At 46.4% G+C, this 27,400-nt stretch overlaps 1 protein-coding gene across 2 annotated transcripts in view; it reads right to left on the minus strand.

Moving 5' to 3' along the window:
- MTRR (5-methyltetrahydrofolate-homocysteine methyltransferase reductase) overlaps positions 1-27,400 on the minus strand; it is a 1,123,497-nt gene that overhangs the window by 237,157 nt on the left and 858,940 nt on the right. For both annotated transcript variants that reach the window (XM_040431866.1, XM_040431867.1), the window contains exon 13: positions 3,823-3,915. In XM_040431866.1, coding sequence (XP_040287800.1) covers positions 3,823-3,915 — 93 coding nt within the window. The remainder of the gene's footprint in view (positions 1-3,822; positions 3,916-27,400) is intronic.

The raw sequence follows: 27,400 nt of genomic DNA on the forward strand, positions 1-27,400 counted from the left end.
CTTCTTTTCCATACATGCATGAGCCAGATGTAAAGCAGTAGCTATGATGCCATCTGTAGAGCAGCTAGGACGATGTGCGAACTGCAGGGGTCCATGAAGAGTGGCAGCATGTTCTACATATGCCTCAAGACAAGCCTCTTGAAGCACTTCATGAAGATAGACGTGGGCGCAACAGGACGGTGGGTCATTGAGACAAAACACTGGAGACTTCTTCGGGACACGCATGATAGTAGTCACTTTGAAGTATAAACATAATGACTTATAACCATTGTGCAAAGTAAGCCCTTTTCAAATGTTACCAAGACTGTGTAATTCCTCAGCACTGACAGCACTGCTCAGGGAGGTATTAAACATGTCCGTAAGAACATCCGTTAGTTGTTCTGCACACTTTGACTTACATTACACCCTGGAATTGAAAGGAGTATTCTTGTTGTGTGACATGATCCCCTATCAACATGAAAGGGGCTAACTATTATATTATCTTAAATATACGTGGCTTTTTTAACTTTTTCAATTTCCATTGTGTTCCGTATTGCTCTATTTAGTTGGTCTAAAATAATCTGTAGAAAAGAAGAACTTTTTCTCCTCTTCTTCAGAAGATGAATCAATATGTTCTCCCTCTTCTCTATCAGAAAATTCAGCATCGGACAAGTCTTCAGAATCAGAGGACAACTGCTCTCTGCAGTAAGACCAGACATAGCAGACTGGATATCCTCCTTTACCAAAGATCTAATGTCGTTCCTAAAAACACGGGGATTCTTCCTGCACAAATTTTGATGTGCATGAAGGACATATGGGTTTTTTGTATGATGGATCCTGTTTCTTATTGCAAACAGCGCATTTATCTGAACTGCTTTTTTCTTTAGGTACCGCATCTTTGTCTCCCTAAAAGAGAGCATAAGATACTTAACCAAATGGCACAATATTTTAAGCCAAATAAATAAAAGAAAATATACAGTACACCTCAGGGAAAAAAAATGTGACTTACTGGACCTGTGACTTGAACCTGCATTCACTGGACTGTGGTATATATCTCGGCACCTCCTGGGACTACCACTGCATGAATTCTGCCTGCAACTCTTCCCAGTGTTAACTCACACTGAGGAGGAAGCTTCTCTCATCCGGCTTATATGCCGCCTTCCCATCTTGTGCTGATGGCGTGACATCACAGAAGTGACATCACTAATATGGCACCCTCCATTTCTATATCACACTAAGGGCAGCACACTCTCCGGCTGGAGCTGTCTCCCTTAACTGAATGCTGCACCAGAAGCGACCACCAACATGGCGCTTTCCATGGCGCTCAGCGTATATGCACTGTGCCGAAACCACTTCCCGAAGCCACTGATACTGTGGGAAAGGAGAGATTACACTTGCCTGTGTTTCGCAAACCTTAGGCACAGACCAGCCGAAGAAGGTTGGGAACAATGGGCATTGCCTACTTCCTTTGCCCACCCACAATTCCAGGGCCTCAGCCCTGACACTCTCTGTATCTTCCCCACTGAACAGGGACAGGTAAAAAACAATGAAGGGGGAAGTGGGGAAGGGAAATTTAACCTCTCTGCATGGTTTTCCTGTCCCTGATAGGGGCAGGGCCAACTCATGGGTGCCGTAGTGGAGACGACTGGGGGAAGTTATAGAGGTTTGCCGAGACTTAAAATACTGATGAACTATCCTCTAGATACTGTAGGTCATCAGTATCTGATCGGTGGGGATCCAACACCCGGGATCCCCACTGATCAGCTTTTCGAGAAGGTAGTGGTACTCACATAGCACCGCGGCCTTCTCACAGATTTCTCTAGGCTGAGTGACAACACGTTCAACGGTCACATGGCCTAGGTGCAGCTCAGCCTCACACAAGTGAATGGGGCTAAGCTTAAATACCAAGCACAGCCACTATATAATTTAAAACGCTGTGCTGGGTCAGCATGGAGAAGGCAGCGGTGCTCACAGGGGAGCCGGTGACTTTTCAAGCAGCTGATCAGCGGGGCTCCTGGGTGTCAGACCTCCACCGATCAGATATTGATATCAATATTTAAATCTCGACAAACCCTTTAATTTCTTGTACCAGACTTTATTTAAGGGGTTGATTGCAAAGGAGGTGAACGCATATGCAATCACAACTATTCAGCTTTTATTTTTGAAACAAGGCATTTTTTTATTTCACTGTAACAATTTAAAGAGGACCTCTCATGGTTTTGTATTAATGGAGATAAATACCTTTACTTGCGGGGTACCCTGCCTGATTTTTTTAAATATCGCTCCTGCACCCCGCTGTGCCCCCCCCCCCGTAGTTTTTGCGCTCAGTATGCCAATACTGAGCATCGGTACAGGGAGGAGGAGACGCCAGGGTTTCTCAATGGGCTTCTCCTTCTCCCTGGCTGTGCCACGATCCAATTACAGTCAGGGAGAAGGTGAGTTTTTTCTCCCTGGCTGTGATGCTCTCAGCATCACAGCCAGCCAGGGAGAAGAAGCCCATTGAGAAACCCTGTCATCTCTTCCTCCCTGTACCGATGCTCAGTATTAGCATACTGAGCGTGAAAGCTACAGGGGGGGGGGGGCACAGTGGGGCGCAGGAGCGATATTTTAAAAAATCAGGCAGGGTGGCAGCATCAGCCGGGGGTACCCCGCTAGTAAAGGTATTTATCTCAATTAATACAAAACCATGAAAGGTCCTCTTTAAACTATTTTTTCAGGTTAATCCATTATAATGCAAAAAAACAGGAAAAATACTAAGAGGGTTAATACTTTCACAAGGCACTGTATAATGTGCAATGCTCAGAAGATGCAGAAAAATAAAGGAATCTATTTTGCTGTGGAGGGTCTGATGGACAGAAGAAGTTGCCTCCCTCTGTCTAATTGCTCAGATGTCTCTGAGCAGCTAAATGACCGGGATCCAAGATTGAGGCCAGGTGGCAGCTGTATTACACAGTCGACATCTGCCATGTATGAAGCGGACTCAGCTCATCAGCTAACTCCATACATAGCCTGCACACAAAAGCGGTCATTTTGCATTACAGGCTATTTACACCTTCAGGGGCAATTTTTTATTTATGATTGCATGTTACTCATGATATTTTTATGATTGCATGTTACTCATTTGGGGCGAAAACACTTTTTTTCAATTGGTATTTATTAAAAGTACTGATCCATTCCGTCAGACAGGGTTGACTGTCTAGGTGTGTGAATCGTACTTTCACTTTGTGCTGGTCATCTAATAACCATATCGCTACATTACTAAAAGGTCATAAACACTTTTCTCAGTAGGCTAAGTATTGAGCTTTAATGAGTGTTTAGGAGGTCAGAGATCAGAGATAAGGAGCTGTCAGCTGAGCTGCCTGATGGAACAGAGTCAAAGGTCAGATCCTGCTACTACAGAATCTCAAAGAGACAGGAGTTCAACATTCTTAATAAAGACTAATTGAAAAAAAGATTTTTTTTAGCTCAAAATGAGTACAAAGCAATAATAAAAAAAAATGCCCCCAAAGGTGGCATATCCTCAGCTTTCTCCCAATGGTAAAACCCAGTAGCATATAAAATCATGTGAAAAAAAAAATTCTACAGTAATTCCATGTGAATAAAAAATAAATAATCTAGACAGAATATATGTTCAGTTTTAAAGGAACATAAAATCTTGGATGTAACAGTGCTAATCTAAAGTAGTCAAAATAATTAAGTGGCTGTTTTTAGAGTGGAAGAAAATTTAAAACATACAGGGGTCGTCCTGGTTGGATTCAAAACCACAAAATCATTGTCGCTTTGTAAAACTTTACAATCATGACTGTAACTGTTAATGTGTAATATAAATTTGAATGCAATTACCTAAATAAATAGTCCTTATCATGGCTGCGGCAACCGTAAAATAACCATGTATCTCCAAATATACATTCCTTCTTCTGTTGACGTTGTATTTCTCTAAATGAAAAGACAAACAAATAGGAGAACAAGGTAAATGGATTAACTAGGACATATACATGCAGATCACTGTTACTAATTTACTTTATTGGTATTATAATAATAATAATAATAATTATTATTATTATTATTATTATTATTAAAGTGCCATCAATTCCATGGTGCTATACATACGAAAAAAACAAACAAACATTGCAATAAGCATGAACAAGACAAGTTACAAACTGGTACAGAAGGAGAGCTGACCCTGCCCGCAAAGGGTCGTATATAGAGTTGAGCGGACACCTGGACTTGAAAAAAAAATTTGGGTTTGGGACCCGAAGTTTTGAGCACTAAAATGGCTGTAAAAATGTCATGGAAAGAGCTAGAGGGCTGCAAAAGGCAGCAAAATTTGCTTAAGAGCACGGCAAATGCTCTGCAAACAAATGTGGGTAGGGAAATGAATAAAAAAAAACATAAAAGACCTTAAAAAAAAAAATTAGGAATGATGTAGGAGGAAGAGGTTGAGGAGGTGGTGAATGGGTGGATGTGGCCGTGTAGGCTCACGTAGCGGTCTAGGTGGAAGCGGCGGTGAAGGAGGAATAGGTAGCCAACACAGATGTGTGTTATTTTGCATTTTTACATAGGGGTATCCCCCAAAATATTGGGACATATAAAAAAAATTAAAAAAAGGAATAAGTGCACTTGAGTACAAGGATGGATGGTTGAGGCTGTTAGAACTGTCTATTCTGCACAAGGTACAGACAAGCCTTGTGGGATCCAGGCCTGGTTTCCCTGCCTGATTTCTTTCTGCCGACATCCCCACTATCATCATGGGTGACTTCAACATCCCTATTGACACATGCCACTCGGCCGCCTCTAAACTCCTGTCACTCTCTTCCTCCTTCGGCCTATCACAGTGGTCTTCAGTTCCCACCCACAGAGATGGTCACACTCTGGATCTGATCTTTACCCGCCTCTGCTCCCTATCTAACCTTTCTAATTCGCCTCTCCCCCTATCCGACCACAACCTACTCACCTTCTCTTTACTGGTCTCTTCTGCTGCTCCCCCGGTCCACACACTAACACACCCCCGCAGGAACCTTAAACATCTCGACTTTCACTTGCTTTCCGACTCTCTTCTCCCACTCTCTACCATCTGTTCCCTCCTAGACCCAGAAGCTGCTACCACCCTATATAACACCACAATAAGTACAGCTCTGGACACTGTTGCCCCCTCACACACAACAAAACCCGAAAAATCAACAGACAACCCTGGCACACCAACCTGACCAAAAAACTCAGACAAGCTTCCAGGGCTGCTGAGCGGCAATGGAAGAAATCCCATTCAAATGATCATTTCACCGCATACAAGCAATCCCTCCTCATATTTAAATCCTCACTCGCTGATGCAAAACAGGCCTACTTCTCATCTCTCATATCTTCCCTGTCACACAGCCCTAAACAACTTTTTAGCACTTTTAACTCCCTTCTCCGTCCCCCAGCGCCCCCACCCTCTCCTCTCTTCTCAGCTGAGGACTTTGCCAAATATTTCAAACAAAAGATAGTCAACATCAGAGAAAGCTTCACCACACAGTCCCCACAGACCCTCTACACAACGGCTCGGTCCCCTTCTCCCAAAACCCGCTTCTCCACCATTACAGAAGAAAAACTCTCCACTCTACTCTCCAAATCTCATCTGACCACCTGTGCACTTGACCCAATCCCATCCCACCTCATCCCTAACCTCACCACAGTGTTTATCCCAGCCCTAACTCATCTCTTCAACCTATCACTAAACTCTGGTGTCTTCCCCTCTGCTTTTAAACATGCTACCATTACACCCATCCTCAAAAAGCCTTCACTTGACCCAGCTTCCTTGTCCAGTTATCGCCCCATATCACTTCTTCCGTATGCCTCAAAGCTACTTGAACAACATGTCCATTCAGAACTGTCCTCCCACCTCTCCTCCTGATCCCTCTTTGACCGCCTACAATCTGGCTTCCGACCCCACCACTCAACCGAGACTGCCCTTACTAAAGTCACCAATGACCTACTGACAGCCAAAACCAAGAAACAATACTCTGTCCTCCTTCTCCTTGACCTGTCCTCTGCCTTTGACACTGTTGACCACTCCCTTCTGTTGCAAACTCTCTCATCTCTCGGCATCACCGACCTGGCCCTCTTCTGGATCACATCATACCTCACAGACCGGACGTTTAGCGTCTCCCACTCTCGCACCACCTCCTCGTCTCATTCCCTCTCTGTTGGTGTCCCGCAAGGCTCTGTCCTAGGACCCCTGCTCTTCTCTATCTACACCTTTGGCCTGGGACAGCTCATAGAGTCCCATGGCTTTCAGTATCACTCCTACGCTGACGACACACAAATCTACCTCTCTGGTCCAGAAATCACCACCTTACTATCAAGAATCCCACAATGTCTATCTTCTATATCATCCTTCTTCGCCTCTCGCTTTCTAAAACTTAACATGGATAAGACAGAATTCATAATCTTTCCCCCATCTTGTTCAACCCCCTCAACAGACCTATCTATCATGATCAATGGCTGCACACTCTCCCCGGTCAACAAAGTCCGCTGCCTTGGAGTGACCTTGGATTCTGCACTTTCCTTCCGACCGCAAATCCAAGCTCTTTCCACCACCTGCCGCCTCCAACTCAAAAACATCTCCCGCATCCGTGCTTTCCTTAACTTTGAATCTGTGAAAATTCTTGTACATGCCCTCATTATCTCTCGCCTAGACTACTGCAACATTCTCCTCTGTGGCCTTCCATCTAGCACTCTCGCACCCCTCCAATCTATCCTCAACTCTGCTGCCCGACTAATCCACCTCTCCCCCTATTACTCCTCTGCCTCTCCCCTCTGCCAATCCCTTCACTGGCTCCCCATTGCCCAGCGAATTCACTTCAAAGTACTAACAAATACATACAAGGCCGTCCATAACCTGTCCCCTCCCTACATCTCTGAGATACTTTCTAGATACATCCCCACACGCACTCTTCGATCCTCACAAGACCTCCTTCTCTCCTCTCCTCTTATTGCCTCTTCCCACAATCGACTCCAAGATTTCTCCCGTGCATCCCCCATACTCTGGAACTCGCTACCCCAACATATCAGACTCTCACCTACATTGGAATCCTTCAAAAGAAACCTGAAAACCCACCTCTTCAGACAAGCCTACAACCAGTGACCCCGCTGCCTCTATACCGCCATGACCAACTTAACTCGCACCTACTGTGTCCTTCACCCATACCATATAGATTGTAAGCCCTCACGGGCAGGGCCCTCTCTCCTTCTGTACCAGTTTGTAACTTGTCTTGTTTATGATTAGTGCAATTGTCTGTATTATGTATGTGCACCGCTCATCATATGTACAGCGCTATGGAATGAATGGCGCTTTAATAATAAATAATAATAATAAATAATAATAATGAACGTGAGCTTGTCCACGTTGGCTGTGGACGCCTCCTGCCGTGCTAAATACACGTTCAGAGAGTACACTGGCTGCAGGGCAGGCCAGCACCTCCAAGGCATACAGGGCAAGCTCTGGCCATGTGGACAATTTGGAGACCCAAGTGTTGAATGGGGCAGAACCATCAGTCAGTACGTGTAGGCGTGTGCACAGGTACTGTTCCACCATGTTGTTCAAATGCTGCCTCTTGATAACACGCTCCATATCAGCAGTTGGGGCCGGTTGTTGCAGCGAGGTGACAAAGCTTTTCCACATGTCGGCCATGCTAACCCTGCCTTCTGAGGTGCTGGCGCTGACACAGCTGCGTTGGCGACCTCTTCCTCCTCCCCTGCCTTCACCTTGTGCTTTCACTTGTCCCCCGGCGTCAGTTGGGAATGCTCTCAGGAGCGCGTCTACCAGCGCGTGCCTGTAGTCGCGCATCTTCCGATCACGCTCCAGTGAGGGAATTAAGGATGGCACATTGTCTTTGTAACGGGGATCCAGCAGGGTGGCCACCCAGTAGTCAGCACACGTTAAAATGTGGGCGACTCTGCTGTCGTTGCGCAGGCACTGCAGCATGTAGTCGCTCATGTGTGCCAGGCTGCCCAGAGGTAAGGACAAGCTGTCCTCTGTGGGAGGCGTATCGTCTGCATCCTCCGTATCCCCCCAGCCACGCACCAGTGATGGGCCAGAGCTGCGTTGGGTGCCACCCTGCTGTGAACATGCTTCATCCCCATCCTTCTCCTCCTCCAGTAGTGGGCCCTGGCTGGACAAATTTGTACCTGGCCTCTGCTGTTGCAAAAATCCTCTTTCTGAGCCACTTCTAAAAGACTGGCCTGAAAGTGTTAGAGATGACCCCTCTTCCTCCTCCTCCTCGTCCTGGGCCACATCCTCTTCCATCATCGCCCAAAGTGTTTTCTCAAGGAGACATAGAAGTGGTATTGTAACGCTGATAACTTCATCATCGCCACTTGCCATGTTGGTGGAGTACTGGTCAAGTGGTGCTGTTCCGCAGTGCGACTCACCCATGCGTGCTGCAGCTGAAACTCCACTATGGCCTGCTGCTGTTCGCACAGTCTCTCCAGCATGTGCAAGGTGGAGTTCCACCTGGTGGGCACGTCGCATATGAGTCGGTGAGTGGGAAGGCCGAAGTTACGCTGTAGAGCAGACAGCCGAGCAGAGGCAGGATGAGAACGCCGGAAGCGCGCACAGACGGCCCGCACTATATGCAGCAGCTCTGACATGTCGGGGTAGTTGTGAATGAATTTCTGCACCACAAAATTCAGCACATGTGCCAGGCAAGGGATGTGCGTCAAACCGGCTAGTCCCAGAGCTGCAACGAGATTTCGCCTATTATCGCACACCACCAGGCTGGGCTTGAGGCTCACTGGCAGCAACCACTCGTCGGTCTGTTGTTCTATACCCGCCACAACTCGTGCGCGGTTTGGGGCCTGTCCCCCAAACACATCAGTTTCAGAATGGCCTGCTGACGTTTACCCCTGGCTGTGCTGAAGTTGGTGGTGAAGGTCTGTCGCTGACCGGATGAGGAGGTGGTAGAAGAGGAGGAGGAAGCCGAGTAGGAAGAGGAGGCAACAGGAGGCAAAGAATGATGGCCTGCGATCTTTGGCGGCGGAAGGACGTGCGCCAAACAGCTCTCAGCCTGGGGCCCAGCCGCCACTACATTTACCCAGTGTGCAGTTAGGGAGATATAGCGTCCCTGGCCGTGCTTACTGGTCCACGTATCTGTGGTTAGCTGGACCTTGCCACAGATGGCGTTGCGCAGTGCACACTTGATTTTATCCGATACTTGGTTGTGCAGGGAGGGCACGGCTCTCCTAGAGAAGTAGTGGCGGCTGGGAACGACGTACTGTGGGACAGCAAGCGACATGAGCTGTTCGAAGCTGTCCGTCTCCACGAGCCTGAATGACAGCATTTCAAAGGCCAGTAGTTTAGAAATGCTGGCATTCAGGGCCAGGGATCGAGGGTGGCTAGGTGGGAATTTACGCTTTCTATCAAAGGTTTGTGAGATGGAGAGCTGAACGGTTTCGTGTGACATGGTGGAGATGCTTGGTGACGGAGGTGGTGTTGTTAGTGGCACATCCTCTGTTTGCTGGGCGGCAGGTGCCAACGTTCCTCCAGAGGCGGAGGAAGAGGCCGAGGCAACAGCAGAAGAGGGAGCAGGAGGGGCCTGAGCCCTTTCTTGGTTTTGAAGGTGCTTACTCCACTGCAGCCCGTGTCTCGCATGTACAGTCGATTTATGGGCATTGAAGTGGTCGCGAGACCAAAAAGGGGAGGGGATTGGGACCGGAAAATATTGCAGAGAGAGACTTGGTGGATATTCCACCTTCAAACTGTAGCTCCAAAGGGTCTAAATGAACAATTGTCATTTGGTTGCTACATTGAACCGTGATATACTACTCTGCATCTTAATGATAGTGTCCGGTCGCCCCCGTAGTTACCCCTTGAGTATGTGGGCAGGATTGTAATAATAATATAATATATATTTAACATCAAAAATATATATATTTGTTCTTAAAAATTATAAATGACTCTGTTGGAGTGACATATTGAATGAGATCACTATACCCCCTATTGGGAACTTATGGAAACAGGCACCTTTAAATGGGGTTGCGTTGAAGCAATCAATTAACAACGACAGCTATCTGAGGAATCACCTCAAAAACTCTAATATTCCATTAGGCAAACCGCAGACCAAGCGGACCAATGGAAAACATTCTTCATCTCTATGGGAGCAGAGGCGGAGCTTATTTGCCCTTTGATTCCATCTCTGTATCTCATTAACACACGCACCTCAAATATGTGTAGTGGAGACTATATGCCGCCTGAAACATAACAGGGGAAGGCGGCGCTCCGACAGGCCACTGAAAAATGAACGGCCCTTGACTTTATCATCGTAAGTAACGCGTCGTCTTGGTTGCCTGGCAGCAGGAATTTGCATCCACGCTAGGCATCATAGAATGGAATAGAAGCACGTGATTAGGGGCGGAACAGCCGATGCATCACGTGACTATGATGCGATTTGACAACGAGGGGGCGTTGATTGGAGGCGGGGCTTCTCGGCTTTTTAAATGACCCGCGAATATGGCTTCATTGCCACTGCTACACGCGGGACGCCAGGGAGCACCCTCCATCCATTCCCATCTGGAGACAGCCATCATCACGACTGGACAGATAAGCCGCTTATTTCTTGATGCTTGTATATCAGATTGACATGAGCACTAGATGAGCAACGTTGCACCGATTTTTAATATCCGCTAGTGACATCACTGGGGGAGATCGGCTACAATGTATACAAAGTAGATACTATCAACTGACGCAATGCATTTATTATTGGAGGTATACTGAATAGATACTTCTAGTTATTGTGATGCATTGATGAATATACTATCATTGGTTTGCTAGGCTTGGATTGTAGTCCTACTGACAAGTACCATCTTGTCTAAGTAGAGACTGGTGACCTCTGGTTATTCCTGATTTAGTTCCTGATTTAGTTTCCAGGTTTAGACACTCTAACCTGAATACTGGTGTGTATTGAACACTGATCACATTACACACTATTGAATCTAAATATCAGGAACTACCACAGGCCATGCAAAATAGAGGGTGATTTTTGCCTTTATCACTATAACGTTTGGCTGATTTGAGGCCACATAATAACCTACTTATACACTCCATTTGCTGCACAGTTGTCCATTACCAGGGAGACTGTATAGGCTTATCGAGTATGGTTTATTAGCGTGTCCTCTATGACTCCTCTATTTTGTCTGAATGACTGAGCCCAACTGAGGGGCTCTGTTGATATAATCTATTTGTCCCCTGACGAATCAGGTTGCACTGAGGAAACGCGTCGGGACATTATTACCAGTTGAATATGCACATTCTTGGTATATCATGATTTTTGATTATATATTTCATCGTGTATGAATCTGCTTAGACATTACAGGTGACGTTACATTGTAATTTCACCTGTTCTTGTTTCAGCACACTCACCTTTGCCAGCTTTCCCTTCCTTTCCCCTTGTGGTTAAGGATACCATCTATAGGACCATATTCTGGCTATCGGGCAAAGCTGGGCAGTCCACAACTAGGGAGGGTGCAAATAGGGATATTGTGGCAGATGGGAGGGAGGTTATAGTGAGAGACAAGGCTGCTTAGGGACATTGACCCAGCGCTGTGTCTTTCTACCTTGGTACCTGGCTACCCTTCACCCTATCTGATTACATTATTACTGTCCCCTTTTGGTCCCTTCCCATCTCCGCCCATTTTTTATAGGAGATCAGTGGCAACTATTTAGTATTGTCAAGTATAGTAGGGCCCATTATTTTATCTACAAACATTAATAAATGTTATGTTTTAAATTCAAATAAGCTACCCATTTATTGTGAAGTCATGTACAGTCGTGGCCAAAAGTTTTGAGAATGACAAAAATATTAGTTTTCACAAAGTTTACTGCTAAACTGCTTTTAGATCATTGTTTCAGTTGTTTCTGTGATGTAGTGAAATATAATTACACGCACTTCATAAGTTTCAAAGGCTTTTATCGACAATTACATGACATTTATGCAAAGAGTCAGTATTTGCAGTGTTGGCTCTTCTTTTTCAGGACCTCTGCAATTCGACTGGGCATGCTCTCAATCAACTTCTGGGCCAATTCCTGACTGATAGCAACCCATTCTTTCATAATCATTTCTTGGAGTTTGTCAGAATTAGTGGGTTTTTGTTTGTCCACCCGCCTCTTGAGGATTGACCACAAGTTCTCAATGGGATAAAGATCTGGCCATGGCCATGGACCCAAAATGTCAATGTTTTGGTCCCCGAGCCACTTAGCTATCACTTTTTCCTTATGGCACGGTGCTCCATCGTGTTGGAAAATGCATTGTTCTTCACTAAACTGTTGTTGGATTGTTGGAAGAAGTTGCTGTTGGAGGGTGTTTTGGTACCATTCTTTATTCATGGCTGTGTTTTTGGGCAAAATTGTGAGTGAGCCCACTCCCTTGGATGAGAAGCAACCCCACACATGAATGGTCTCAGGATGCTTTACTGTTAACATGACACAGGACTGATGGTAGCGCTCACCTTTTCTTCACCGGACAAGCCTTTTTCCAGATGCCCCAAACAATCGGAAAGTGGCTTCATCTGAGAATATGACTTTGCCCCAGTCCTCAGCAGTCCATTCACCATACTTTCTGCAGAAGATCAATCTGTCCCTGATGTTTTTTTTGGATAGAAGTGGCTTCTTTGCTGCCCTTCTTGACACCAGGCCATCTTCCAAAAGTCTTCGCCTCACTGTGCGTGCAGATGCGCTCACACCTGCCTGCTGCCATTCCTGAGCAAGCTCTGCACTGGTGGCACTCTGATCCCGCAGCTGAATCCTCTTTCGGAGACGATCCTGGCGCTTGCTGGACTTTCTTGGACGCCCTGAAGCCTTCTTAACAAGAATTGAACCCCTTTCCTTGAAGTTCTTGATGATCCTATAAATTGTTGATTGAGGTGCAATCTTAGTAGCCACAATATCCTTGCCTGTGAAGCCATTTTTATGCAACGCAATGATGGCTGCACGCGTTTCTTTGCAAGTCACCATGGTTAACAATGGAAGAACAATGATTTCAAGCATCACCCTCCTTTTAACATGACAAGTCTGCCATTTTAACCCAATCGGCCTGACATAATAATCTCCAGCCTTGTGCTTGTCAACATTCTCACCTGAGTTAACAAGACGATTACTGAAATGATCTCAGCAGGTCCTTTAATGACAGCAATGAAATGCAGTGGAAAGGTTTTTTTGGGATTAAGTTAATTTTCATGGCAAAGAAGGACTATGCAATTCATCTGATCACTCTTCATAACATTCTGGAGTATATGCAAATTGCTATAATAAAAAATTAAGCAGCAACTTTTCCAATTTCCAATATTTATGTAATTCTCAAAACTTTTGGCCACAACTGTAGATGCCTGGTCATGCAGGTTGTGCTAAGGTTCAGAACGTTAATGCCTCGCTTCAGGCTCTGATGGCACAGCGTGCAAACCACTCGGGTCTTGTCGTCAGCACATTGTGTGAAGAAGTGCCATGCCAGGGAACTCCTTGAAGCTGCCTTTGGTGTGCTCGGTCCCTGGTGACGGTGGCCATGAGCAGGCAAACTGTTTTGGCGACGGCTGCTCTGCTTTTGCACCCTGCTCCCGCTTTTGCTACGCTGTTGGCTCAGTCTCACCACTGCCTCTTCCTCCGAACTCTGAAAGTCAGTGGCATGACCTTCATACCATGTGGGGTCTTAAGACCTCATCGTCCCCTGCATTGTTTTCCACCCAGTCTTCCTCCCTGACCTCCTTTTCGGTCTGCACACTGCAGAAAGACTTCAGCAGTTGGCATCTGTGTTTCGTCATCATCAGAGACGTGCTGAGGTGGTATTCCCATGTCCTCATCAGGAAACATAAGTTGTTGTGCGTCAGTGCATTCTATGTCTTCCACCCCTGGGGAAGGGCTAGGTGGATGCCCTTGGGAAACCCTGCCAGCAGAGTCTTCAAACAGCATAAGAGACTGCTGCATGACTTAAGGCTCAGACAGGTTCCCCGATATGCACGGGGGTGATGTGACAGACTGATGGGCATGGGTTTCAGCACCACCTGAGCGCTTTCCGCAGAAGACTGGGTGGGAGATAATGTGAACGTGCTGGATCCACTGTCGGCCACCCAATTGACTAGCGCCTGCACTTGCTCAGGCCTTACCATCCTTAGAATGGCATTAGGCCCAACCAAATATCACTGTAGATTCTGGCGGCTACTGGGACCTGAGGTAGTAGGTTCAGTAGGACGTGTAGCTGTGGCAGAACGGCCACGTCCTCTCCCTGCACCAGAGGCTCCACCAACACCACCACCACGACCATGACCGCGTCCCTTATTAGATGTTTGCCTCATAGTTAGAGTTCACAAAGCAAAGTAAAAAGTGGTTAAGTCTGTTAAAAATAATTAACCGCCAATAAAAACCCTGATGTAGGGTATTGCACTAATTTTAATTTTTTTTACTCTATATGACAGAGGTATTTGTGGCCTAAATTTCACAGTAACTTATCCACATCTAATCCCAGATGTGCACTATATCAGAGGGTTTTATCACCCCAGTAAGCACAAAGCCGTATTTCTGGCCTAAATGTGACACTCACTTATGCACGTCTAATCCCAGATGAGCAGTATATCAGAGGGGTTTTTCACCCCAGTAAGCACAAAGCCGTATTTCTGGCCTAAATGTGACACTCACTTATGCATGTCTAATCCCAGATGTGCACTATATGAAACAGATGTTTTTTTTCACCCCCGTAAGCAAAAAGCTGTATTTCTGGCCTAAATGTGACACTCACTTATGCACGTCTAATCCTAGATGTGCAGTATATCAGAGGTTTTTTTTACCCCAGTAAGCAAAAAGCCGTATTTCTGGCCTAAATGTGACACTCACTTATGCACGTCTAATCCCAGATGTGCAGTATATCAGAGGGTTTTTTCACCCCAGTAACCACAAAGCCGTATTTCTGGCCTAAATGTGATACTCACTTATGCACGTCTAATCCTAGATGTGCAGTATATCAGAGGGTTTTTTCACCCCAGTAATCACAAAGCTGTATTTCTGGCCTAAATGTGACACTCACTTATGCATGTCTAATCCTAGATGTGCAGTATATCAGAGGGTTTTTTCACCCCAGTAAGCAAAAAGCCGTATTTGTGGCCTAAATTTCACAGTCACTTATGCATGTCTAATCCTAGATGTGCAGTATATCAGAGGGTTTTTTCAGCCCAGTAAGCAAAAAGCCGTATTTGTGGCCTAAATGTGACACTCACTTATGCATGTCTAATCCCAGATGTGCAGTATATCAGAGGGTTTTTTCACCCCAGTAAGCACAAAGCCGTATTTCTGGCCTAAATGTGACACTCACTTATGCATGTCTAGTCCCAGATGTGGAGTATATCAGAGGTTTTTTTCACCCCAGTAAGCACAAAGCCGTATTTCTGGCCTAAATGTGACACTCACTTATGCACGTCTAATCCCAGATGTGCAGTATATCAGAGGTTTTTTTTACCCCAGTAAGCACAAAGCCGTATTTCTGGCCAAAATGTGACACTCACTTATGCACGTCTAATCCAAGATGTGCACTATATGAAACAGATGTTTTTTTTTCACCCCAGTATGCCCCAGTATGAGAAAGCCGTATTTGTGGCCTAAATTTCACAGTCACTTATGCTTGTCTAATCCCAGATGTGCAGTATATCAGAGGGTTTTTTCACCCCAGTAAGCAAAAAGCTGTATTTCTGGCCTAAATGTGACACTCACTAATGCACGTCTAATCCTAGATGTGCACTATATGAAACAGATGGTTTTTTTTCACCCCAGTAAGCAAAAAGCTGTATTTCTGGCCTAAATGTGACACTCAGTTATGCATGTCTAATCCTAGATGTGCAGTATATCAGAGGGTATTTTCACCCCAGTAATCACAAAGCCGTATTTCTGGCCTAAATGTGACACTCACTTATGCACGTCTAATCCTAGATGTGCAGTATATCAGAGGGTTTTTTCAGCCCAGTAAGCAAAAAGCCGTATTTGTGGCCTAAATTTCACAGTCACTTATGCATGTCTAATCCCAGATGTGCAGTATATCAGAGGGTTTTTTCACCCCAGTAAGCACAAAGCCATATTTCTGGCCTAAATGTGACACTCACTTATGCACGTCTAATCCCAGATGTGCAGTATATCAGAAGGTTTTTTCACCCCAATAAGCACAAAGCCGTATTTCTGGCCTAAATGTGACTCTCACTTATGCACGTCTAATCCCAGATGTGCAGTATATCAGAGGGTTTTTTCACCCCAGTAAGCACAAAGCCGTATTTCTGGCCTAAATGTGACACTCACTTATGCACGTCTAATCCTACATGTGCAGTATATCAGAGGATTTTTTCACCCCAGTAAGCACAAAGCCGTATTTCTGACCTAAATGTGACACTCACTTATGCACGTGTAATCCCAGATGTGCACTATATGAAACAGATGTCTTTTTTTTCACCCCAGTAAGCACAAAGCCGCATTTCTGGCCTAAATGTGACACTCACTTATGCACGTCTAATCCCAGATGTGCAGTATATCACAGTTTTTTTTACCCCAGTAAGCACAAAGTCATATTTCTGGCCAAAATGTGACACTCACTTATGCACGTCTAATCCTAAATGTGCACTATATGAAACAGATGTTTTTTCTTTCACCCCAGTATGCCCCAGTATGAGAAATCCGTATTTGTGGCCTAAATTTCACAGTCACTTATGCTTGTCTAATCCCAGATGTGCAGTATATCAGAGGGTTTTTTCACCCCAGTAAGCAAAAAGCTGTATTTCTGGCCTAAATGTGACACTCACTTATGCACGTCTAATCCCAGATGTGCACTATATGAAAAGTAATTTTTTAACCCCAGTAAGCAAAAAGCTGTATTTCTCTACTTGCAGACATGCAGATATCCTGTGCTGGTGCACTATCGTTGCATAAAATGGCTGCCGATTATGTATTGATATTGACAAACTGAAGTAAAAAAAAGTTCGTTTTCAGCAGTAGTTGGCTCAGGGCAGGCTTAAAAAAATTGTGCACTGCACCCACAAAACACATTTGCTGTAGATCGCTGAGTAATAAAGCAGTTCTTCATAAGATTTCTCCCTGATCTCTCCCTCACAGCAGCTGCAGCCTCTCCCTACACTAATCCAAGCAGAGTGACGGGCGGCGCTACGTGACTCCAGCTTAAATAGAGGCTGGGTCACATGCTGCAGTTGGCCAATCACAGCCATGCCAATAGTAGGCATGGCTGTGATGGCCTTTTGGGGCAAGTAGTATGACGCTTCTTGATTGGCTGCTGTGCAACCTTTCAAAAAGCGCCAAGAAAGCGCCGAACACTGCACCCGAACCTTTACGTAAATGTTCGTGTGCCGAAAAACCTAAAGTTTGGTACGAACCCGAACTTTACAGTTCGGGTTCGCTCAACCCTAGTCGTATAGATTTAGACAGCACTCCGACAGCAGTTATGATGCTTAGTGAATATTATTTTATATTATTTTAGCCGAGCACAGTGGTACACCAGAAGCAACGTTTCAGGCTAATAAGCCCTTCATCAGGCAGAATCGTGATCACATGATAGGATGCAACCGGCGCTGCCTGGAAAGGGCTTATACTCTACAAAGTATGGGGGAAGGTTACGTAATTGCTTGATGAAATTTTTGAAGTTCCACAACTTGTTCCTCCACAGAAGTGCCTGAAAATAAACTTTTGAGCAAGATATATATATATATATATATATATATATACACAGGGAGTGCAGAATTATTAGGCAAGTTGTATTTTTGAGGATTAATTTTATTATTGAACAACAACCATGTTCTCAATGAACCCAAAAAACTCATTAATATCAAAGCTGAATATTTTTGGAAGTAGTTTTTAGTTTTAGCTATTTTAGGGGGATATCTGTGTGTGCAGGTGACTATTACTGTGCATAATTATTAGGCAACTTAACAAAAAACAAATATATACCCATTTCAATTATTTATTTTTACCAGTGAAACCAATATATCATCTCAACATTCACAAATATACATTTCTGACATTCAAAAACAAAACATAAACAAATCAGTGACCAATATAGCCACCTTTCTTTGCAAGGACACTCAAAAGCCTGCCATCCATAGATTCTGTCAGTGTTTTGATCTGTTCACCATCAACATTGCGTGCAGCAGCAACCACAGCCTCCCATACACTGTTCAGAGAGGTGTACTGTTTTCCCTCCTTGTAAATCTCACATTTGATGATGGACCACAGGTTCTCAATGGGGTTCAGATCAGGTGAACAAGGAGGCCATGTCATTAGATTTTCTTCTTTTATACCCTTTCTTGCCAGCCACGCTGTGGAGTACTTGGACGCGTGTGATGGAGCATTGTCCTGCATGAAAATCATGTTTTTCTTGAAGGATGCAGACTTCTTCCTGTACCACTGCTTGAAGAAGGTGTCTTCCAGAAACTGGCAGTAGGACTGGGAGTTGAGCTTGACTCCATCCTCAACCCGAAAAGGCCCCACAAGCTCATCTTTGATGATACCAGCCCAAACCAGTACTCCACCTCCACCTTGCTGGCGTCTGAGTCGGACTGGAGCTCTCTGCCCTTTACCAATCCAGCCACGGGCCCATCCATCTGGCCCATTAAGACTCACTCTCATTACATCAGTCCATAAAACCTTAGAAAAATCAGTCTTGAGATATTTCTTGGCCCAGTCTTGACGTTTCAGCTTGTGTGTCTTGTTCAGTGGTGGTCGTCTTTCAGCCTTTCTTACCTTGGCCATGTCTCTGAGTATTGCACACCTTGTGCTTTTGGGCACTCCAGTGATGTTGCAGCTCTGAAATATGGCCAAACTGGTGGCAAGTGGCATCTTGGCAGCTGCACGCTTGACTTTTCTCAGTTCATGGGCAGTTATTTTGCGCCTTGGTTTTTCCACACGCTTCTTGCGACCCTGTTGACTATTTTGAATGAAACGCTTGATTGTTCGATGATCACGCTTCAGAAGCTTTGCAATTTTAAGAGTGCTGCATTCCTCTGCAAGATATCTCACTATTTTTGACTTTTCTGAGCCTGTCAAGTCCTTCTTTTGACCCATTTTGCCAAAGGAAAGGAAGTTGCCTAATAATTATGCACACCTAATATAGGGTGTTTATGTCATTAGACCACACCCCTTCTCATTACAGAGATGCACATCACCTAATATGCTTAATTGGTAGTAGGCTTTCGAGCCTATACAGCTTGGAGTAAGACAACATGCATAAAGAGGATGATGTGGTCAAAATACTCATTTGCCTAATAATTCTGCATGCAGTGTATATATATATATAGCAAGATTTGAACTCACAACCTCCTGGTTTACAAGGCCAGTGCTCTAACCCCTGAACTATGGAGCCATCTGCTGTTAGGAAAGGAATCTCATTCACTTGTAGGCGAACCAGTCTCTAGCAGCTGCTGATGTAACCTGTGCTGGAGAGATGCCCGTGTATGTCAGCGGCTGAACACGGCGTGTCTCCATTATACACCAAGGAAACTTGTATCCAGTACTGGTGCCTGGTATTGGTGTCCATAATATATATATGGTGTGAGAAAACAATGGTCTGTGGTGCCAGCGCTTGCTGTAAACATATTTTACATTCTATTACTACGGCTGATGTATATCTGTATATCTAGTGAAATGATCTGTAATTTACTATATTGATGAAAGAAGTTAAAAAAGTTAGGTGACAAAAAGTCAAACGCCCCAGGGCATTTATCAAAACTGGTGTAAAGAAAAACTGATTAAGTTGTTCATAGCAACCAATCAGATTGGTCCTTTCATTTTCCAAAGCCACTTTGAAAAATGAAAGGTGGAATCTGATTGGTTGCAATGGGCAACTAAGCCAGTTTTACTTTACACCAGTTTTGATAAATCTCCCACTATGTGTATTTCCAGTCTAATAGCGCATTTTAAGCTGACATGCTTACCTTAACTCATTAAAACAGTTGTGCAGTGTCATGCTTTTGATGATCTATTCTCAGTATAAGTCACTAATATCAGATTGGCAGGAGTCTGACACCCTGCACCCCGCTAATCAGCTGTTTAAAGAAGCCACAGACTCAGAGTGCTGCCTTCTCTTCAATGTTTGACTGCATTTCATCTTCATTGTAGTGGAAGTGCAGGGTAACTACAGCTGTTCAATCCAATCACGTGAATGGGGGAAGAAACCTTAAGGACCCAGGACGAGAATGCTCGCCATAAATTGCCGGTACATTGTGCCCGAGGATGAGCATTCTCGTCCTGCAGTCCTTCCCCTGCTATACAAGCGGTGCCGCGATCAGCGGCAGTGGCCTGGCTGTTACTGACAGCCAGACCCCTGCTGCATGCACCAGCACCGGCGTCATCACCGATTAACCCCTGATATGCCGCGGTCAGCGATGACCACGGCATATGGGAGGTTCACGCTCCCTCTCCTTATCCATCAGTGCGCTGCAGTGACAGGGACCCGATGGTGGCCATGGCAGCCCCCAAGTCTTTCAAAGGTCTTGGGGCCCGGCAGCTGCAGAGGCCTATGAGGCCCAGCCCCCAGGCTGGGTCTCATAGGCATACTATCAGTGTATTATACTATGTAATATACTGATAGTCAATGCAGTACAATACAGATGTATTGTACTGCATTGAAACAGAGATCAGATCCAGAGTGGGACAAAAGTAAAAAATTTAAAAAGTGAAAAAAAAGTGTTTTTAACAATAAAAAAATTTAAGTTTCAAGTAATAAAAAAATGAAAATGCCCCTTTCCCATAAAAAGAGACATATAAAATTGTAAACAATAGAAAAAAACAAAACAAAAAAATTAGATATTGGGTATCGCTGCGTCCGTAACAAACTGTTCTATAAAAATATCACATGATCCAACCCATCAGGTAAACGCCATAAAAAATATAAAATAAAAACTGTGCCAATAAAGCAATTTTTTTTATTACCTTACATCACAATAAGTGTAATACCAAGCAATCAAAAAGTCATATGTATCCCAAAATGGTACCAATCAAACCGTCATCTCATCCTGCACAAAATTAGACCCTATCTAAGGCTACTTTCACATTATCCGTTACTGATAATTATAGTTGAGCGAACACCTGGATGTTCGGGTTCAAGAAGTTCGGCCGAACTTCCCGAAAATGTTCGGGTTCGGGATCCGAACTCGACCCAAACTTCGCCCCGAACCCCATTGAAGTCAATGGGAACCCAAACTTTTCGGCACTAAAAAGGCTGTAAAATAGCCCAGGAAAGGGCTAGAGGGCTGCAAAAGGCAGCAAAATGTAGGTAAATCCCCTGCAAACAAATGTGGATAGGGAAATGAATAAAAAATTGGAGAGAGGTCCCATAGCAGAGAATCAGGCTTCATGTCACCCACCACTGGAACAGGCCACTGTCAGATATTTTTAGGCCCCGGCACCCAGACAGAGGAGAGAGGTCCCATAGCAGAAAATCAGGCTTTATGTCATAGCAGAGAATCAGGCTTCATGTCCCCCACCAATGGAACAGGTCACTGTCAGATATTTAGGCCCCGGCACCCAGACAGAGGAGAGAGTTCCCATAGCAGAGAATCAGGCTTCATGTCACCCACCACTGGAACAGGCCACTGTCAGATATTTTTAGGCCCGGCACCCAGACAGAGGAGAGAGGTCCCATAGCAGAGAATCAGGCTTCATGTCATAGCAGAGAATCAGACTTCATGTCACCCACCACTGGAACAGGCCACTGTCAGATATTTTTAGGCCCCGGCACCCAGACAGAGGAGAGAGGTCCCATAGCAGAGAATCAGGCTTCATGTCATAGCAGAGAAGCAGGCTTCATGTCACCCACCACTGGAACAGGCAACTGTCTGATATTTTTAGGCCCCGGCACCCAGACAGAGGAGAGAGGTCCCATAGCAGAGAATCAGGCTTCATGTCACCCACCACTGGAATAGGCCACTGTCAGATATTTTTAGGCCCCAGCACCCAGACAGAGGAGAGAGGTCCCATAGCAGAGAATCAGGCTTCATGTCATAGCAGATAATCAGGCTTCATGTCACCCACCACTGGAACAGGCCACTGTCAGATATTTTTAGGCCCCGGCACCCAGACAGAGGAGAGAGGTCCCATAGCAGAGAATCAGGCTTTATCTCATAGCAGAGAATCAGGCTTCATGTCACCCACCACTGGAACAGGCCACTGTCAGATATTTTTAGGCCCCGGCACCCAGACAGAGGAGAGAGGTCCCATAGAAGAGAATCAGGCTTCATGTCACCCACCACTGGAACAGGCCACTGTCAGATATTTTTAGGCCCCAGCACCCAGACAGAGGAGAGAGGTCCCATAGCAGAGAATCAGGCTTCATGTCATAGCAGAGAATCAGGCTTCATGTCACCCACCACTGGAACAGGCCACTGTCAGATATTTTTAGGCCCCGGCACCCAGACAGAGGAGAGAGGTCCCATAGCAGAGAATCAGGCTTCATGTCATAGCAGAGAATCAGGCTTCATGTCACCCACCACTGGAACAGGCCACTGTCAGATATTTTTAGGCCACGGCACCCAGACAGAGGAGAGAGGTCCCATAGCAGAGAATCAGGCTTCATGTCATAGCAGAGAATCAGGCTTCATGTCACCCACCACTGGAACAGGCCACTGTCAGATATTTTTAGGCCCCAGCACCCAGACAGAGGAGAGAGGTCCCATAGCAGAGAATCAGGCTTCATGTCATAGCAGAGAATCAGGCTTTATCTCATAGCAGAGAATCAGGCTTCATGTCACCCACCACTGGAACAGGCCACTGTCAGATATTTTTAGGCCCCGGCACCCAGACAGAGGAGAGAGGTCCCATAGAAGAGAATCAGGCTTCATGTCACCCACCACTGGAACAGGCCACTGTCAGATATTTAGGCCCCGGCACCCAGACAGAGGAGAGAGGTCCCATAGCAGAGAATCAGGCTTCATGTCATAGCAGAGAATCAGGCTTCATGTCACCCACCACTGGAACAGGCCACTGTCAGATATTTTTAGGCCCCGACACCCAGACAGAGGAGAGAGGTCCCATAGCAGAGAATCAGGCTTCATGTCATAGCAGAGAATCAGGCTTCATGTCACCCACCACTGGAACAGGCCACTGTCAGATATTTTTAGGCCCCGGCACCCAGACAGAGGAGAGAGGTCCCATAGCAGAGAATCAGGCTTCATGTCATAGCAGAGAATCAGGCTTCATGTCACCCACCACTGGAACAGGCCACTGTCAGATATTTTTAGGCCACGGCACCCAGACAGAGGAGAGAGGTCCCATAGCAGAGAATCAGGCTTCATGTCATAGCAGAGAATCAGGCTTCATGTCACCCACCACTGGAACAGGCCACTGTCAGATATTTTTAGGCCCCAGCACCCAGACAGAGGAGAGAGGTCCCATAGCAGAGAATCAGGCTTCATGTCATAGCAGAGAATCAGGCTTTATCTCATAGCAGAGAATCAGGCTTCATGTCACCCACCACTGGAACAGGCCACTGTCAGATATTTTTAGGCCCCGGCACCCAGACAGAGGAGAGAGGTCCCATAGAAGAGAATCAGGCTTCATGTCACCCACCACTGGAACAGGCCACTGTCAGATATTTAGGCCCCGGCACCCAGACAGAGGAGAGAGGTCCCATAGCAGAGAATCAGGCTTCATGTCATAGCAGAGAATCAGGCTTCATGTCACCCACCACTGGAACAGGCCACTGTCAGATATTTTTAGGCCCCGACACCCAGACAGAGGAGAGAGGTCCCATAGCAGAGAATCAGGCTTCATGTCATAGCAGAGAATCAGCTTCATGTCACCCACCACTGGAACAGGCCACTGTCAGATATTTAGGCCCCGGCACCCAGACAGAGGAGAGAGGTCCCATAGCAGAGAATCAGGCTTCATGTCATAGCAGAGAATCAGGCTACATGTCACCCACCACTGGAACAGGCCACTGTCAGATATTTTTAGGCCCCGACACCCAGACAGAGGAGAGAGGTCCCATAGCAGAGAATCAGGCTTCATGTCACCCACCACTGGAACAGGCCACTGTCAGATATTTTTAGGCCCCGGCACCGAGACAGAGGAGAGGTTCATTCAACTTTGGGTTGCCCCGCAATATAATGGTAAAATTAAAAAAAGAGGATTGAATGAAGAAGTGTCCTGGAGTACAAGAATATATGGTTTAGGGGAGGTAGTTATAAATGTCTAATCTGCACAAGGGATGGACCGGTCCTATGGGATCCATGCCTGGTTCATTTTTGTGAACGTCAGCTTGTCCACATTGGCTGTAGACAGGCGGCTGCGTTTGTCTGTAATGACGCCCCCTGCCGTGCTGAATACACGTTCAGACAAAACGCTGGCCGCCAGGCAGACCAGCACCTCCAAAGCATAATAGTCTAGCTCTGGCCACGTGGACAATTTGGAGACCCAGAAGTTGAATGGGGCCGAACCATCAGTCAGTACGTGGAGGGGTGTGCACACGTACTGTTCCACCATGTTAGTGAAATGTTGCCTCCTGCTAACACGTTCCGTATCAGGTGGTGGTGCAGTTAGCTGTGGCGTGGTGACAAAACTTTTCCACATCTCTGCCATGCTAACCCTGCCCTCAGAGGAGCTGGCCGTGACATAGCTGCGTTGGCGACCTTTTGCTCCTCCTCAGCCTTCGCCTTGGGCTTCCAAGGTCTGTTGTTCAACACCCCTCCACAACTCCTGTGCAGTGTTGGGCCTGTCCCCCAAACATATGAGTTTCAGAATGGCCTGCTGATGTTTACCCTGGGCTGTGCTGAAGTTGGTGGTGAAGGTGTGTGGCTGACTGGATGAGCAGGTGGAAGAAGAGGAGGAGGAAGCCGAGGAGGAGGAGGCGGCTACAGGAGGCAAAGAATGTTGCCCTGCGATCCTTGGCGGCGGAAGGACGTGCGCCAAACAGCTCTCCGTCTGGGGCCCAGCCGCCACTACATTTACCCAGTGTGCAGTTAGGGAGATATAGCGTCCCTGGCCGTGCTTACTGGTCCACGTATCTGTGGTTAGGTGGACCTTGCCACAGATGGCGTTGCGCAGTGCACACTTAATTTTATCAAATACTTGGTTGCAGGGACGTGCACAGACATTTTGAAGGGCAGGGGCTTAAAAAAAAAAAAAGGGCACTTGACGAAAATCGAAAAAGTGTTTGTACCACAAAGCTTAGTTGCTTTCTAAAAGTCTTTCCTTGTTCTCCATAAATGTATAGATACAGTAATAATGCAATGTATTGGTATATAAACTAGATTTGTGTTGAAATTTTTTTTTGAAATAAATTAAAATGCACAGAATATCGGCAGAAAAGAACAGCCTGAAAGTTCACAGAATATCGGTATCGGCAATAAAAAAAATCAATAGCGGTCGATCCCTATTGCAAACATCAAATACACATTCTTAGTGCCCCCGGTAGATGACCCCCATTACTGCTCTCCCCCTTTCCCATAGTACCAAGCAATGCAAGCATAGCGTGTCCCAGTATAAAATGCCATTGTACAGAACCCCCCATATAACATATACCCCTATTTTGTGGCCTCAGTAGATGCCCCTATATAGTGCCCACTGCCCACCAATAATGTGCCACTGTACCAGCAAGAAGTGGCCCCACAGACTGCAGGGGTGATTCATGGGCCTGGGACCTGGGTTTGCACTGCAGGCAGCCTGGCAGCACATATCATACCCCCCCCCCCCCCCAGTACATTTTTCCCGCCACTACCAGCCTCCATGATGGCAGTTGCAGGCAGCACAAGTAGCCAAAAAGCAGGGGTGCTGGCCTGCTGGGCCATAAAGGCATGATTGTAAACTGAAGCATGGGTGTGCTGGGCAGTGGGTGGGTTTTGCAGGCAGGTAGAGCATCTCCTCTCCTATACACCCTCCCCCCTCCCTGTTTTTTCCCGCCAGCCGCCACTAATGGCCTACCTCCATGACAGTGCTAACACAACAAGTAGCCAACAAGGCGCTGGGGTGGGCCAAAAATGAATCTGAAGCAAGCAGGGTCCTGGTCCAGGACTCAGAGGATGCTGCTGGCCTATTGGTCACATTTTTTCACCTCAGAGTCATAGGCCTGGTCTGGAGGACACTAATTTTTGCAGGCACATCTCGTTTTCCCGCCTCCTGGCCTCCATGATGGGCTTGGCAACAGGGCAGGGCAGGCAATGCATGCAGTGAAGAAGAACTAAGAAGACGCTGTGATAAATAAAGTAGCCTGCTGCTGCTGCTAGCCTGGAAATTCACAGTGAGTGTGGCAGGCTCAGTCAGCAGGCGAGGCAGCAGCACAGTAGCCAGAGCACAGAGCGGGGGGCGATCACAGACAGACACATCACACTCACACAGACAGTGACTCAGACCGACAGACTAGACAAGACAACAACCCAGTCACTCAGCACAAGCAAGCACACACAGGAGGAATTAAACTGAGTGAGCAGGGCAGGGCCGCAGGGCAGTGGTATGTCATCAATCATTTTCTTTTTCTTCACTCACCCACACTTGAATCCGGATTCCTGACGGGAGGGGCGGGCGGTGAGGCTCTGAGGCGGCTTGTCAGCAGGGGCAGGACGGGCGGGAGCACACACAGCCAGGCAGCTCTTCTTCTCTGCTCAGAAGACTGCCTGTGCGCGCCGCCCGCACCACGTGACTTGCCGGCGGGTCTGGTCTTGATAATTAACAAAGATTAATGCGCAGCGCACGTGACAGTGAGTGCCAGCATCTGCGCATTATGAAAAAAAAAAAAAGTTCCAATAAAATTTCTGTAAGAGCGGAGGGCATTTAAGGGGCCGGTGATGAAAAGGGCAGGGGCTCAAGCCCCCTTTCATCCCTATGTGTGCACGTCCCTGCTTGGTTGTGCAGGGAAGGCACGGCTCTCTTGGAGAAGTAGCGGCGGCTGGGAACAACATACTGTGGGACAGCAAGCGACATGAGCTGTTTGAAGCTGTCTGTGTCCACCAGCCTGAATGACAGCATTTCATAGGCCAGTAGTTTAGAAATGCTGGCATTCAGGGCCAGGGATCGAGGGTGGCTAGTTGGGAATTTAGGCTTTCTCTCAAATGTTTGTGAGATGGAGAGCTGAATGCTGCCGTGTGACATGGTGGAGATGCTTGGTGACGGAGGTGGTGGTGTTGGTGGTACATCCTCTGTTAGCTGGGCGGCAGGTGCCAACATTCCTCCAGAGGCGCAGGAAGAGGCCGAGGCAGCAGCAGAAGAGGTAGCAGGGGGAGCCTGAGTGAGTTCCTTGTTTTTAAGGTGTTTACTCCACCGCAGTTCATGCTTTGCATGCAGATGCCTGGTCATGCAGGCTGTGCTAAGGTTCAGAACGTTAATGCCTCGCTTCAGGCTCTGATGGCACAGCGTGCAAACCACTCGGGTCTTGTTGTCAGCACATTGTTTGAAGAACTGCCACGCCAGGGAACTCCTTGAAGCTGCCTTTGG

The sequence above is a fragment of the Bufo bufo genome, chromosome 5 (genome assembly GCF_905171765.1).
Source record: "Bufo bufo chromosome 5, aBufBuf1.1, whole genome shotgun sequence".
NCBI classification, from domain to species: domain Eukaryota; kingdom Metazoa; phylum Chordata; class Amphibia; order Anura; family Bufonidae; genus Bufo; species Bufo bufo.